Source organism: Monodelphis domestica, chromosome 1 (assembly GCF_027887165.1).
Source record: "Monodelphis domestica isolate mMonDom1 chromosome 1, mMonDom1.pri, whole genome shotgun sequence".
Taxonomy (NCBI): Eukaryota; Metazoa; Chordata; class Mammalia; order Didelphimorphia; family Didelphidae; genus Monodelphis; species Monodelphis domestica.
Genome location: NC_077227.1, coordinates 82,228,016 through 82,241,979, shown reverse-complemented (window position 1 = coordinate 82,241,979; position 13,964 = coordinate 82,228,016). Strand labels below are relative to the sequence as shown.

General features: G+C 37.3%; 1 protein-coding gene across 1 annotated transcript in view; it reads left to right on the top strand.

The window, feature by feature from the left end:
• Nucleotides 1-867: 867 nt before the first annotated feature.
• PDE6C (phosphodiesterase 6C) overlaps nucleotides 868-13,964 on the top strand; it is an 88,929-nt gene continuing 75,832 nt past the window's right edge. Inside the window, exons 1-7 of the mRNA XM_007478791.3 lie at nucleotides 868-1,347; nucleotides 7,605-7,757; nucleotides 8,367-8,456; nucleotides 11,369-11,509; nucleotides 12,136-12,210; nucleotides 13,461-13,525; nucleotides 13,643-13,709. Coding sequence (XP_007478853.1) covers nucleotides 868-1,347; nucleotides 7,605-7,757; nucleotides 8,367-8,456; nucleotides 11,369-11,509; nucleotides 12,136-12,210; nucleotides 13,461-13,525; nucleotides 13,643-13,709 — 1,071 coding nt within the window. The remainder of the gene's footprint in view (nucleotides 1,348-7,604; nucleotides 7,758-8,366; nucleotides 8,457-11,368; nucleotides 11,510-12,135; nucleotides 12,211-13,460; nucleotides 13,526-13,642; nucleotides 13,710-13,964) is intronic.

The following is a 13,964-nucleotide window of genomic DNA, read 5'->3' as shown; positions in this document are numbered from 1 at the left end:
TCCATCATCAGAGTTTTTTTTAAATAGGGAAATTTAAGGACATCATGTTTACAATGTAAATGGCCACACAGTGGATTTCTCCATTGTTCTTCCCTGTTACAGAGACTATTTTGTGTTATGTCATTAATAGTAATATCTACATATCATAAATGTTGGTTCAAACGCACAATATTGAATTCAAATGGTTAAAATGTATACTACTAACATCCTACATGATTATGCCATCATAGCTTATTTCACAGTCAAATCATTAAAGATTTTGTTTAAATAAAGTTTTCTTCCTTGATTAGAATTAAAGGTACTCAAAAATGGTCCACCTTTCTGAAGAAGTAAGATTTGGTAAATTAGAACATACTTCTAAAATTCACTTATCATTATAAACTATTATTTATAGTTTAAAACTAAAGATAGTCTTTGCTTCAATGAAAAGGCATTCACTTTACACAAAAAATACTGAATCAATACAATTTCTGATTTTTGTTCTTGCCTAAGACTTTAACCAATGCTGTGCCACTGCCTATGACAGTCATTTGTAATTTGAAGTCTAAGAATGGATTGATCTAAGATGCTCAAATGATTCTCTCAGGATTTAGGAGCTAATTATGCCCACAGGACTTAGTGTCCTGAACATCTCTTAAAGTCACAGCTTCCAGGCTACCCTGCTAAGAGGACGCTAAGCCAGCGCCTTCTGTCACATCTCTGGGATTTGAGAAGGTTGGGGGGCGGCTGCAAGATGTCTCCTCTGGGAAGCCGTACCTCTTTCCTCAGCAGCCTCCTGTGAGAGTGCGTGTTCCTCCACTCCCATCACCATTGCTGTTATTGTTTCACAAGCAATTCAGTTCTCCCGAAGCAAAAGGCAAAAACAAAATGGGTGAGATCACCAAGGAGGATGTGGAGAAATATTTAGGAAACAATCCTCAGTTTGCTAAGGAGTATTTTGACAAAAAACTGCGGGTAGAGGTGCTGGGAGAAGTCTTCAAAAGCAGCCCAGCATCCATCAAGGACAGCGTCTCCTTCCATGAGATGACCCAAGTAGAGGAGTCAGCCTTGATCTTTGAGATGCTCCAGAACATGCACGATGAAGCAGCCAGCATGGAGGCATTGGTGCACAAGGGTCTACAGAGACTATCCCACTTGCTATCTGCTGACCGCTGTAGCATGTTCATTTGCCGATCACGCAATGGAATTCCGGAGGTGGCATCAAGACTGCTCAATGTTACCCCAACCTCCAAGCTGGAGGAGAGCCTCGTGCCTCCTGACAGAGAAACTGTTTTTCCTCTAGACATTGGGATTGTGGGTTGGGTTGCTCATACTAAAAAATCCTTTAATATTCCGGATGTAACCAAGGTAGGTGACCCGAGCACAAAATGAATAGTTTGGATTTTTTTTTTTCTGGGAGGGTTTCATGGAAAAGTAAAACTTGTAGCCTAAGGACCCAGTGATTTTTTATAGTGATTGAAATTTTTATTTTTATTTATTTATTTGTGTTTATGTTTAATTTTTAATTAATTTTAATTTATTTAATTAATTTAGAATATTTTTCTATGGTTACAAGAAGATTCAAGTTCTTTCCCTCCCCCCAACCCTCTCCTGTAGCCAATGTGCAACTCTACTGGGTTTTCATGTGGTAATTCTTGGTGGAACCCCCTTCATTACTTGGCATGAGTAGGGAGAGGGCTAATAAAGGAAACTTTTTCCCATTTTTGCCGCCCTCTTTTCCTGTTATCTGATAGACAAGAACCTGGGGCCTCCTGAAGGTTTATTCAGCCCACAACCCACAGCTTCTGAGGTTGACAGATTGTTTGTTCCAAATATGTTATCAATTCATCTGTTCTTCCTGGTGAGTAAATGTTTTTCCCCAGGGTTGAGCATAAAGTGACTAACTGTTTGTCTCATGAAATCTTCTGTGGTGCCAGGCTAGAGATTCAACCAGGGCATTCTAAGGAAACATTGCCAGTAAAGACAAAAGGTATCTCAAAAAACAAGTTGGGTGTTTTTGTTTTTTGTTTTTTAAGAAAAGAACAGTCTTCTCAGAGAAGACTAGCCCTGGTGCTTGTGGGAAATGCAACTAGAATTGTTTGTAATCTGGAAGCACAATCCTGGTAGAAAAAATTCCTGAAGGGAGCCAGGTTTTGGGGACATGGCGGCAGACTTCTACAAAGGAGAGTGTTGGGGTAGAAAAATGCAGAGAGATCATTTCCCAAAGTGAGAGAATTTTGTCTTTGTGCCAGGGTATCTTTAAATTAGAGCGTGTCCCCAAAGTGACTCATGGGGATAAATTTTGCTTGTGATGGTTACCAAGTGGGTAGACTTGATATTACCTTCTTTTCCTTTAGAAAGAAGTCAGGGGTCCTGGGTTGAATTGCCTTACTAAGAAATTATTTATCAGAGATGTGAATTTTAACAGAAAAACTATAGAATCAAAGATGTCAAAGAGCCCTCAGAGATCATTTAATCTAATGTCTTCATTTTGCAAATGTGTGGACCAGAGAAATTTAAGGAGTTTGTCCAAAGTCCCATAGAACACTGGAACCTATAAACTATGTCTATGATTCCTATTATGGGCAGCTAGGTGCAGCAAAGGATAGAGTGCTGAACTTGGAGTTGGAAGACTCAACTTTATGAGTTCAAACCTGGCCTCAGACATTTACTATGTGACCCTGGACAAGTCATTTAACTGCTTGCCTCACTTTCCTTACCTGTAAAATGAACTAGAGAAGAAAATGGCAAAACACTGAAGTTTCTTTGTCAAGAAAACCCCAAATGGGGCCATGAAGAATTGGACGTGATTGAAAAGTGACTGAATAACAAAAATAATTTCTATTCTCCCTTTGTTTCTTCTTTTAAAATATGCTTACTTATTTGTCCTACTTTAATGCTACTGAGATTGTTCCTTTATTTCTCCAGGTTTGAACCCAAGTCCTCCTGCCTCCAGGCCTCGTATTCTATCCATTGTGCTACCTAACTGCCCCTACATAGTTAATTTTAATACAAAACCCATGAACTGCCTTAACCCTGTCTTAACTCATGAACCCCTAACTCTAGAAAAGGGATTGAAGAGACCCATATGCAGATTTCTGAAAGCCCATTCTCCTCTCCTGGTGGGGAAAAGAGGGCCTCTGGGCTGGGGATCACTTCTCCATTCATCAGCTGTCCACCTTTTAATTATTTTATCACTTATTCACTCATGAACCTGCTCTTCTGTCTGTAGACTACTCACAGCATGTTGAAGAATTTCAACCTAGGTTCCAAAGTAAGATGCTAAAGGGAAGTTCAGATTTTTCAATTTCTCATCATTTTCATAGTGTTGTTTCCAGCTTCTTTCCCCAATACAATTCCTATTAAGGGGCTCTTCTGTCTTATTAATTTCAAATTTCCACTATTAAAAATGCATAATTTCAATATCTAGAGGATTACTTGGTATGTGAACCAAGAAAATGGTGTCACAACACAGAGTAAACATAGTGAGAAGCAATATGATAGTGGATGGAGGACTTGGAATCAGAAGCCTGGCACCATTTTCTAATTCTGCTTCTTGATCACAAGTCTCTCTACTCCTGAGAGTTTCAGATTCTTCTATAAAAAGGAGATCATAATATTTATACTATGTACCTCAGAGTTGCTTCGTGGAATCAGTTTCAGAATTGGAAGGGACCTCAAATGTTTAATACAACTCTTACTTGACCAGGAATTCTTATGATATACCCAACCAACCTTCCACTGAAAATCTCTAGTGAGAGGGAACATGGTACCTACTAAGTCAATTCATTGGCTGGTTTTGTGATTGGGCTGACTGTAACTTGCAGAGAAGGTACCAAAGTGTTGTTGGTACAGGCAGACGTGTGAGATATGGTGGGTTTGATTGCAGACTACCAAAATAAAGCAAATATTGCAATAAAGTGAGCGACATGATTTTTTTTGTTTCCTACTGCATATAAAAGTTATGTTTGTACTATTTTTAAATCAATTAAGTATATAATGGTATTAAGTCTTAAGAAATGTTCATGCCTTAATTAACAAATACTTTATTGCTAAAAATTCTAACCATCATCTGAGCCTTCAGCAAGTTCTATTCTTTTTACTGGGGGGGAGATCTTGCCTCAGTACTGATGGTGGCTGACGGATCAGGGTGGTGGTGGCTGAAGGATGAAGTGGCTGTGGCAATTTCTTAAAATAAGACAACAATAAAGTTTGCCACATCAATTGACTCTTCCTTTCACTTGTAGGGTTATTAATTGGCCTAATTTCAATATTGTTGTATCTCAGGGAACGAGAAGGCCTGAGGAAAGGGAGAGAGAATGGACAGCTAGTAGGTGGAGCAGAAAGAGCACATATGACATTTATTGCTTAAATCCCCCCTCTTACAAGTGGCACCCCCAAAATAATTATAATAGTAATATAAAAAATCATGACCACAGATCACCATAACAGATACAATAATCATGAAAAAGTTTAAATATTGAGAAAATGACCAAATGTTTCAGATATACCATATGGGCACATTCTGTTTAAAAAATGGCACCAATAGATTTGCTCAATAGAGTTGCCACAAACCTTCGCTTTATAAAAAATGCATTATCTTGAAGGACACTAAAATGAGAGATGCATGTAGACAAAATTTCCTTGCTCAAGTGTTCCCTAGAGCAGTGACAGCATAAGTCTAGTCTAGTCATCATCTCCTATTGTGACAATAACTGACAGCAAAACTATTTGCTAATGATGTCTCACAATTTTATTACATTTTTCTTCTTCTCTGAGACCTGAAAGGCCAAGAGGTGAGCATAAATTATGGTGGATGTCTAGCCTAGAGCTATATAGACTTCATCTCCAATGGGCGCAAAAGAGGGCACAGGAAGAATAGGAAATGGGGGGGGGGGGAATCTTACTAATATGGTCAGGACCCAGGAGTGGACTTACTTCTACAAGACCTCTTTTCCTAGAGGATTATCTTGAATGGCTTTGATTTAATCCTTTCTGAAAGAATTATTAGTTCTGCAGAATCTTTCAGATCTATGAAAAATAGCTACTTAGATTGTGACTTGTGCTCACAACTATACATGTAGGCACCAGTGTTGCATATAGGCAGCCAGGTACATGGACTAGAATAGTAGTTTTGACATCAGAATACCCTGAATTCAAAATTCAGCTCTGACTCTTATTATTAGTTTCTGATCCTGTGCATTTTCTCAGACCCATCTGTAAAATGGGGATAATATTAGCATCTACCTCAAAGGATTGTAAGAATTGAATGAAATAACAGCCAATAATGACCTTTGCAAACCTGATAGGGTAACAGTTATGATTATTACTCTATATAGTATTACCCTGAAAATGCTTCTAACCAGGGCTATACTGGAGTCCATTCTAGCTGGCTTGCAAGTTAAATTTTTGTTGTGAGCTTTTGCAACTCAGAAATCCCAGTCACAAACTTATTATTTTGTTGATTTCTAGAGTGAATAAAGCAATAATAATGCAACTTAAAAGAATGTGCATATATTTTCCAAAAAAAAATAACCTGATTGTTAGTTTAGTTTAGTTTTTCCAGCACACCTATCTAATGTTCCATAAAGTGTTTTGAGTGCTTTAGAAAGTTTATGTATTTAAGTTATCACCACACTGGAGTCCTAATGACTGGAGAATAATAATAAAAATGGGCATTTATATAGAGTTTTGAGACTTGCAACATACTTTACATCCATTATCTCATTTGAGCTTTACCACTGCCTTGATTATAACCAAATCCTACCGTGAAGGTCACAATCTATCGGGTTCATCTGTCTCATGGCATTTTTGGCAATCTCCTTCCCTCATTTTACCACAGAGGGCCATGAAACAAACTAGGAACCTTCCTTCCTTTCCCTTTACACTGTGGGAATATCAAGGTGCTATCAGTTATCCTTCATACTCACCACCTGACCAACCCATATCTCTGTTTCCTTAGAATTCCACTAATAAAGCTGCAAAATCCAACTCTAACCTCACTCAACTCAATCCATTTAGAAAATTGCTTCTGTGAAATCACTCTCTGCCTTTAAAACTCCACTAATAAAGCTGCAAAATCCAAACCTAACTTCATTCCAGCCAATTATCCAGTTAGAAAATTGCTCTGGTAGAATCACTCTCCTATCCCACTTTTATTATATGGTGTCCTTTGTGGCATTGTCTTGTTGCCAAGGAGATAGATAAGAAGGATGGAGACTTTCTCAGGAAGAAATCTCCGTCTTTGATCCTTCGGGAATTTGACCTTTTGACTGATGGGGCCAAACTTTGGCCCTTCCCCTCAGAGAGATTATGGGGAAGGAAATCAGAGAAGCAGGTAAACATGGGGCTGGGGCAAAGGAGGAGAAATAGCCAGAGAAGCACATGAGCAGATAGAAGTGGATGGAAGAACTCTGAGCCCATCAGTACCAGAATCCAAGACCGGGCTGAGTGAATGGATATTACATGTGGCACAAAGGAACAGAGACTGTATTGCTGACCACCCCTTCCACCCACCCAAGCCCCCACTATGTACTCTAAGGTGTTTAGTCTTCATTTCTCTTTTCCCTTTAGATTTCCTTGGCTCTTCTCATGCCTTCCTGGGAAGGGGATGTATGTGTGAGCTTGCTAATCTAGGTGTACCATTGCTGAATTGAATCAGAGAGGGAAAATTAGAGGGCATCTAGGAGGGAAAACAAATTTAAAAGTGTCATTTCTTATTTTTATTTAAAATTTTATTTTAAAAATATTTTAATATTTAATACTTAAATATTACATGATTGATTTTCTTTCCCTCTCCCCTCCCAGAGCTGACAAGTAATTCCACTGGGTTATACAAATGTTATCTCTTGATACCTATTTCCATATTATTCAAAAACTGTCATTTCTTGCAAGTTTTTTGTTTCTGTTTTATTTTTTTAACCAACAATGACTGGGGACTCAAAGCAGAGGGGGAAATTATTTTTCTAACTCCCCAGGTTGGAAAGAGAAAACTTCTATCAAGATCTCTCTGAGCAATAAGTAAATAAGGTGGCAGTGGCTAGGATAGCCCGTAGAGAGGTGTGTTCTGACTAGTTTGGGATGGTTTTGGAGATGAGGCCTTCCTAATTTACTCCCCTTTGTTTTTTGAAAAGAAAGCCATTCTTCCAAAAGGAGAGATGTTGAGGGAGGGAGTGGTTTAAAAATCACCTAAAGGACTTCTCTACTCGCAGCAATGCAATGATCCAGGACAATTCTGAGGGATTTATGAGAAAGAACACTATCCACATCTAGAGAAAGAACTGTGGGAGTAGAAACACAGAAGAAAAACATATGATTGATCACATGGGTTGATGGGGATATGATTGGGGATGTAGACTCTAAAAGATCATCCTAGTGCAAATATAAATAATATGGAAATAGGTTTAATCAATGACACATGTAAAACCCAGTGGAATTGTGGGTCAGCTACAGGGGGAGGGGGAGGAGAGGAGGGAAAGAACATGAATCGTAACCAAGGAAAAATATCCTAAATTAATTAATTAAATAAAGATTTTCAATTAAAAAAAAAATAAAAATCACCCAAAGGAAGAGTAGCTCCCCCTCATCAAGGATTGAATCATGAATAAATATTTCTTTTATTTCAGAACAGCCATTTTTCTGACTTTCTGGATAAGCAAACTGGTTATACCACTAAGAATATGCTGACAATGCCTATTATGATGGGCAAGGAGGTCCTCGCTGTCATGATGGCTGTAAACAAAGTGAACGCACCTGCGTTTACTAAGGAGGATGAAGAGGTAATGTGGGGGGGGGGGTGGAGACAAGGAGCAGATAGAGCTTCCATTTTTAATGGAAGGGATTAGAAATGAGATTTCATCCTCATTTGCCTCTTGTTTCAGAATGAAAGGCAGCATGGCATAAAGCCTACAGGCACAGTCTTGGAGATCTGCCTCTGCTACATATTTATGGACAAGTCATTTAATTTATCAGAAATCCAGGCATCTTTAAGCCTGTAAATTATATTAAATTAATTAAATAAGTAGTGGTCTATCTAGGGAAACTAGGTGATGGAGTGGACTCAGCTCCATGAGTTCAAATCTGGCCTCAGACACTTACCAGCCATGTGAACTTGAGCAAATCACTTAACCCTTTTTGCCTCAGTTTCCTTATATGTCAGATGAGTCAGAAAAAGAACATTCCAATATCTTTACCAAGAAAACCCCAATGTGGTCACAAAGAGTCAGACACAACTGAACAACAAATAATCTATCTGCCTCCGTGGAAGAAGCTCCTATACAGGAAGTTTCCTATATTAAACCTATATATTTCCTATATGTGGATCACCATTTCCCCCACAAATGAATTTAATAATTAATCATATATTCCTTTCCTTTTTTTATTTGTAGGTTTTTTCCAAATACCTCCATTTTGTTTCTCTTGTTCTAAGGCAGCACCACATGGCATATCTCCATAGTATTGAAACTCGAAAAACTCAGGTAAAGGAATAATGAACCCAGTCACCAAAATATTCTTTTGCTAACAATTCTGAGAAAGGTACACAAGGGACAATGGGATCAAATTTCTCCAGAATCCCTAGGAGTTGGCATGGGTATTAGGGTTGAGATTGCTAAGGCAGATTGATAGCTATGTAGAGATAATTTAGCTACGCCATAAATAATCTCTGTACTCCTCTTTTTAGATTTGGTACTGTTGATTACAGTCTGGCCCATGGCCTGAAGTCTCGTCTTTTGATTTTGGGGGGAGAAGGAGAAGTTGTTGAATATAATCAGTCAATAAGCATTTTAAAGCACCCACTATGTGCCACACGCTCTATTAAGCAGTGGTTGTAAACAGAGAAATGGGAGCCTATAGATAGTACTATGGTGGGTGGGAAGCTGATATACTGTGCCAGTGCTTCAAATTCTGTGCATGAGTATGTACAAGATTCTGGTGCTATTTCCAGAAAATGATTCTGGTTCTAGGGGCTTATGATGACAAAATCCTTACAGAAGTGAGACCCCTGATAGGTTAATTATGAGCCTAAAGTTCTTTTTAACTGAAAAAGGAGAAAGAAGAGGAAATCCAGAGCCAGTGCATGAAAAGAGAGACAGACAGACAGACAGACAGACAGACAGACAGACAGAGAGAGAAAGAGAGAACACGTGTCAAAGACTTGTCAAGGCAGAAGGATGTCACCAAAACTTGTCATGATTGCTCTAATACTGTTCCCATATGTGGAACACCTGTTCTTACCTTTTTCTCCTAGAATGCCTTGTTTCCTTCAAAGCTCAGCTCAAATTTTCTGCCTCTTACACGAGGTCTTTCCTATGCCTACAGTAGCTAGGGTCTCTTCTACTTCTCAGTGTCCTCAGATATATTCTGTCCATATTTTTTATACACTTTTATGCATCTATGTTCTCTCTCCTAATGGAATGTAAGTTAATTGAGGACAGAAACTGTTTTGTTTCTGTCTTTGACTCCTAATAAATACTTGTTTTTAAAAAATAAAACAAGGGGACATTTAGGTGGCTCAGTGGATAGAGAGCCAGGTTGAGAGATGGGAGGTCCTAGGTTCAAATTTGACCTCAGACACTTCTTAGCTGTGTGGCTCTGGGCAATTTATTTAATCCCCATTGCCCAGTCCTTCTTTACCAGTTTTCTGCTCTAGAACTAGTACATTGTACTGATTCTATGATGGGAGATAGGAGTTTTTAAGGAATTAAAACCTTAAAAAAAAAACAACCTGACAGCCTTCCTGGAATTTTATATCCAGAACCAAATATAATACTCCAGATATTATTTGACCTGGATAAAGTACAGTAGATTTGTTATCAAATGAAATAGCACAAGGAAAATGCTTTATAAACCTTGAAGCACTATAGAAAATTAAATATTAGTATTATTCTCTCCCAGTTCTGAACACTATCTCTCTTAATGCATTCTAAGTTTGTACTAGCTTTTTTAGTTGCCCATCTAATATTTTTGACTCACATAAACTTGTAGTCCACTAAAACTCTGAGATGTTTTTCTGACAAGTTGCTATTTAGCCTTTCTCCTTTCTGCCACTTGTGAAATTGTTTTTATTTTTTGAGCCCAAGTATAAAATTTTACATTTATTCCTAATAAAGTACATCTTACAAGTTAGTGCTCAATCTTGTCAGTCTTTTTTAATCCCAATTTAGTTGTCCAATATATTATACATCTTTCTCAGTTCTATGTCATTTGCAAACTAGATAAACATCTCTGCATTTTCTGCCATCTCTGTCTTTATCCAAATCATGAATGTAAATGGTAAAATGGACATGACCAAGCATGGTTTTCTGAGATCATCTACTGGAGATCTCCACATTGAACCATTAATAATTATTCTTTGTGGTTCATCCATCAATTTATTCTGAATCTTCCTAATTATAGTGTAATCTTATCCAAATCTTCATATTTTACACAAAAATAGAAACATTTTTCAAATGCTTTGCTAAAATATAGATAAATGTATATTTACATCCTCCTGATCTACCAATTCTAGGTATAAAAAAATAGCAAAGTTAGTCTGATATGACCTATTCCTTATGAAATTATAATGGTATTTATGCTCACTGCTTCTTTTTTTATGATTTAATCATCCATTTAATAATACATTCCAGTGTTTTGCCAACAATCAAATCCAACTCATTAGCCTATGGTTTGTATCTCCCCTCTCTTTTCTTTTCTGACAATTGGAACATTTAGGCTGCTCAGGCTCTGCTTCTATTCTTCAAAATCTTTTAAATATCACTGATATTGGCTCAGCAATGGCATTTGACAGTTCCTTTGTTTTTCTAGACTATGATTAATCTCTCAACCAACATTTATTAAGCACCTACTATGTGCTAGGAACTATGCTAAGCATAAGTTTATTATGGCTTTCTATCTGGACCACTAGGTACTCTCTATATCCTTATTTATCTTTGTTATCAACTTCCTATTAGCCACTTTTGTTCTTTCCTTACCATTCTAAACATCATTCTCCTTGGCAGAGAAAACAGAAGTAAAAGATAAATCCATTAATAGGAAGTAAAGGACCAAAACTTGCCCTCATTACTTCTTGTTCACCCTGCCCCTATCTTAGTTACCATTTTTAGAGATTTATACATTCAAATTTTCTCTAGGTACAACTCTGCATGTTAGAATACTACACTACCTTTTCTGTCCCCATTGTTTAACCCATGAAAGATGTCTCCTTACTGTATTTTCAGTTATCTACTCTCAATTCTACTTCAAGGAGAACTGGGTACATTGGAAGTCTGCTGAATATATTCATAAAATATCATAAATAATATTTGTTTTGCCTGATGTGAATACTCTAATCTTTCTAATATAGCTAAAGACTATATTTTTCATTTTTTCTTTTTCTTACAATTATTCACAGGTCCTTTTATGGTCAGCCAACAAAGTATTTGAAGAACTTACAGATATTGAGCGACAATTTCACAAAGCCCTATATACCATTAGAACCTATTTGAGCTGTGAAAGATACTCCATTGGCCTACTGGACATGACCAAAGAAAAGGTTTTCATCATTCCATTGATTTTCCCCCCTATCTACAGTCTCCTATGAATCATACACTCATCATATAAAATGCAATTAGCTTGACAATTCACCTGATCTATTTAAATGACTAGCTAAAAATATATTGCAAGTTCTTGTCTCAGATAAAGTTGCAGCTATTGGCTTTATGACAAAATTTTTTTTTAATTTAAAAAGAGAATCTGTGAGGATGTTTATCACTTTTGGTGAAGTATAGAGAGCTTGTTGCTCACCATTTTGTAATCCTTGGCAGTTAAACCCCGTGTCTACTAATGATCATTTTTTCCTTAATGCCCTTGATATTTGAAGTGGTGTGAGCAAAAAGCTGTGATGGTATAGAAAGAACACTACTCTAAATTCTAGTCCTAGCTCTACTGACTAGCTAGCCATGTGACCTTGGGAAAGTCACTCAACTCTTTTCCCATTTCTTCATCTGTAAGGTGAGGGTGTTGTACTAGATGGCCTCTAAAGTTATCTAGACAATTCTATGACTATGAATAAGAAACGCTTTGAAATACACTGAACTATATGACCACACAAGATATATCTAGAAGAGATTGATTTGTGAACTATTTTGCTGAATAACATTCAAACCTAATTATTTGAAGGAGTTCTATGATGAGTGGCCCATCAAGCTTGGAGAAGTAGAACCATATAAAGGTCCCAAGACACCAGATGGCAGGGTAAGTTCAAAGAAAGTCTTTCCTTGGCTCACTTCACATGGATGGAAGAAAATCCTGGGTCCTAGTTCTATTCTGGGGAGGAGGTTCCACACATGAACAAATGTGGACTAGGAAAGTCACTCATCCAATCATTCATCTATCCATCCATCCATCTAGCCATTCATCTATTCATCCATCCAACAAACAAACTATGCAAAATCCTGCACTAGATTTTGGAGAAGCTATATACCCTGGAGCTCACCATCCTAACTGGAATTGTTACTCTTGGTTTACTACTTCAGGAAGACAGTAGCTACACTTTACTTCACTCCCTATAGCCACTTTGTAACTGCAAGTAGTCTCTGAAAACTTCCTCCACCTCCAGTTTAGTGTATTCAACAACCATTCAAGGTTCATCTTCAACTCCCTTCCTCACTTTCTTCTAGCTCCAAATATTCTATGGTTCTCTTGAGCGCTGGAGAAACTTGAGTTCCATACCAACGGGATGATATATTATTCACCCTTGCCATTGTTCCTGGAAGAATTATTGTCAATCTATGCCTCCTCCTCCATGATTCAAATTACCATCCCTATAAATTTCAAGACCAAAGCACTACTCCCTGATCAACTATTCCCTTTATGTACAGTCTCCCAGTGCTAGCATGTAAACTTGAGGGCTCTTTTTATTTATATCTCCAGTGCTTAGCACATAGTAAGTGTTTAATAAACACCTTTTCATTCATTCATTCACTTAGTCAAGACATAGTCTCTATCTTTAGGAAACTTTATTTTACAGATGGGAAAAATCAAACTCTCACTTAAAATTGAGCTGGATATGACTTTTTGAGATCAAATTTTAATTCTTATCAGCCTATTTCTGTATCTCTGAAACAATCAAAGTTAAAAGTTTGGGGAAGGAAAGGATTAAATCTGGTAATATGGCAAATGAACATATTCTTCCCTATCCCCCCACACAAATTTGACCAAAACCCAATTTTTCAAACAACTACATTTAGTCAGAAATAGGTTTATTGTGCAGCTAGGTAGGCAGTGACTTACTCTTAGTTCTGCTAGAACTTATAATACATAGACACAGACATTTATATCAGGAAGAAAAGATATCTTGGGGGAGATGAGAGGTAGAGAAGATGCAGGACTATCTGCTTTAAAGTGTTCTTATGAAAAATATTTCTCAAAATACAAGTTTCTTACAAGAAAGAGGCTTCTTTGTTCCTTCTGACTGTGATTCTTAACCTGTCCCTTTCATTTAGGAAATTATCTTTTATAAGATTATTGATTATATTCTGCATGGAAAAGAAGAGATCAAAGTCATTCAGTAAGTATTCTTATAAATGAGGCTGTGAGTGGCAAATGATTTTTATTTTATTTACTGACAAATTTTATTTAGCTTATATTTATGTGTCCCATAATTTCCTTTTTTTTTTAACCTAAGGACACCTCCTACAGATCACTGGTCTCTTGTTAGTGGGTTGCCGACATATGTTGCAGAACATGGATTTGTAAGTTTCTCTACAATTTTCATTTATCAAACTGCAGATACCATCTGATGCTAGTAAAAATATTGAAAATAATACATCAGGGGACAACTAGGCAGCTCAATGCTTAGTGGGCCAAGCCTAGAGATGAGAGGTTCTAGGTTCAAATTTGATCTGACACTTCCTAACTGTGTGATCCTGGGCAAGTCACTTAATTCCAATTGCCTAGCCCTTACTGCTCTTCTGTTTTGGAACTGATACTTAGTGTGGATTCTAAAA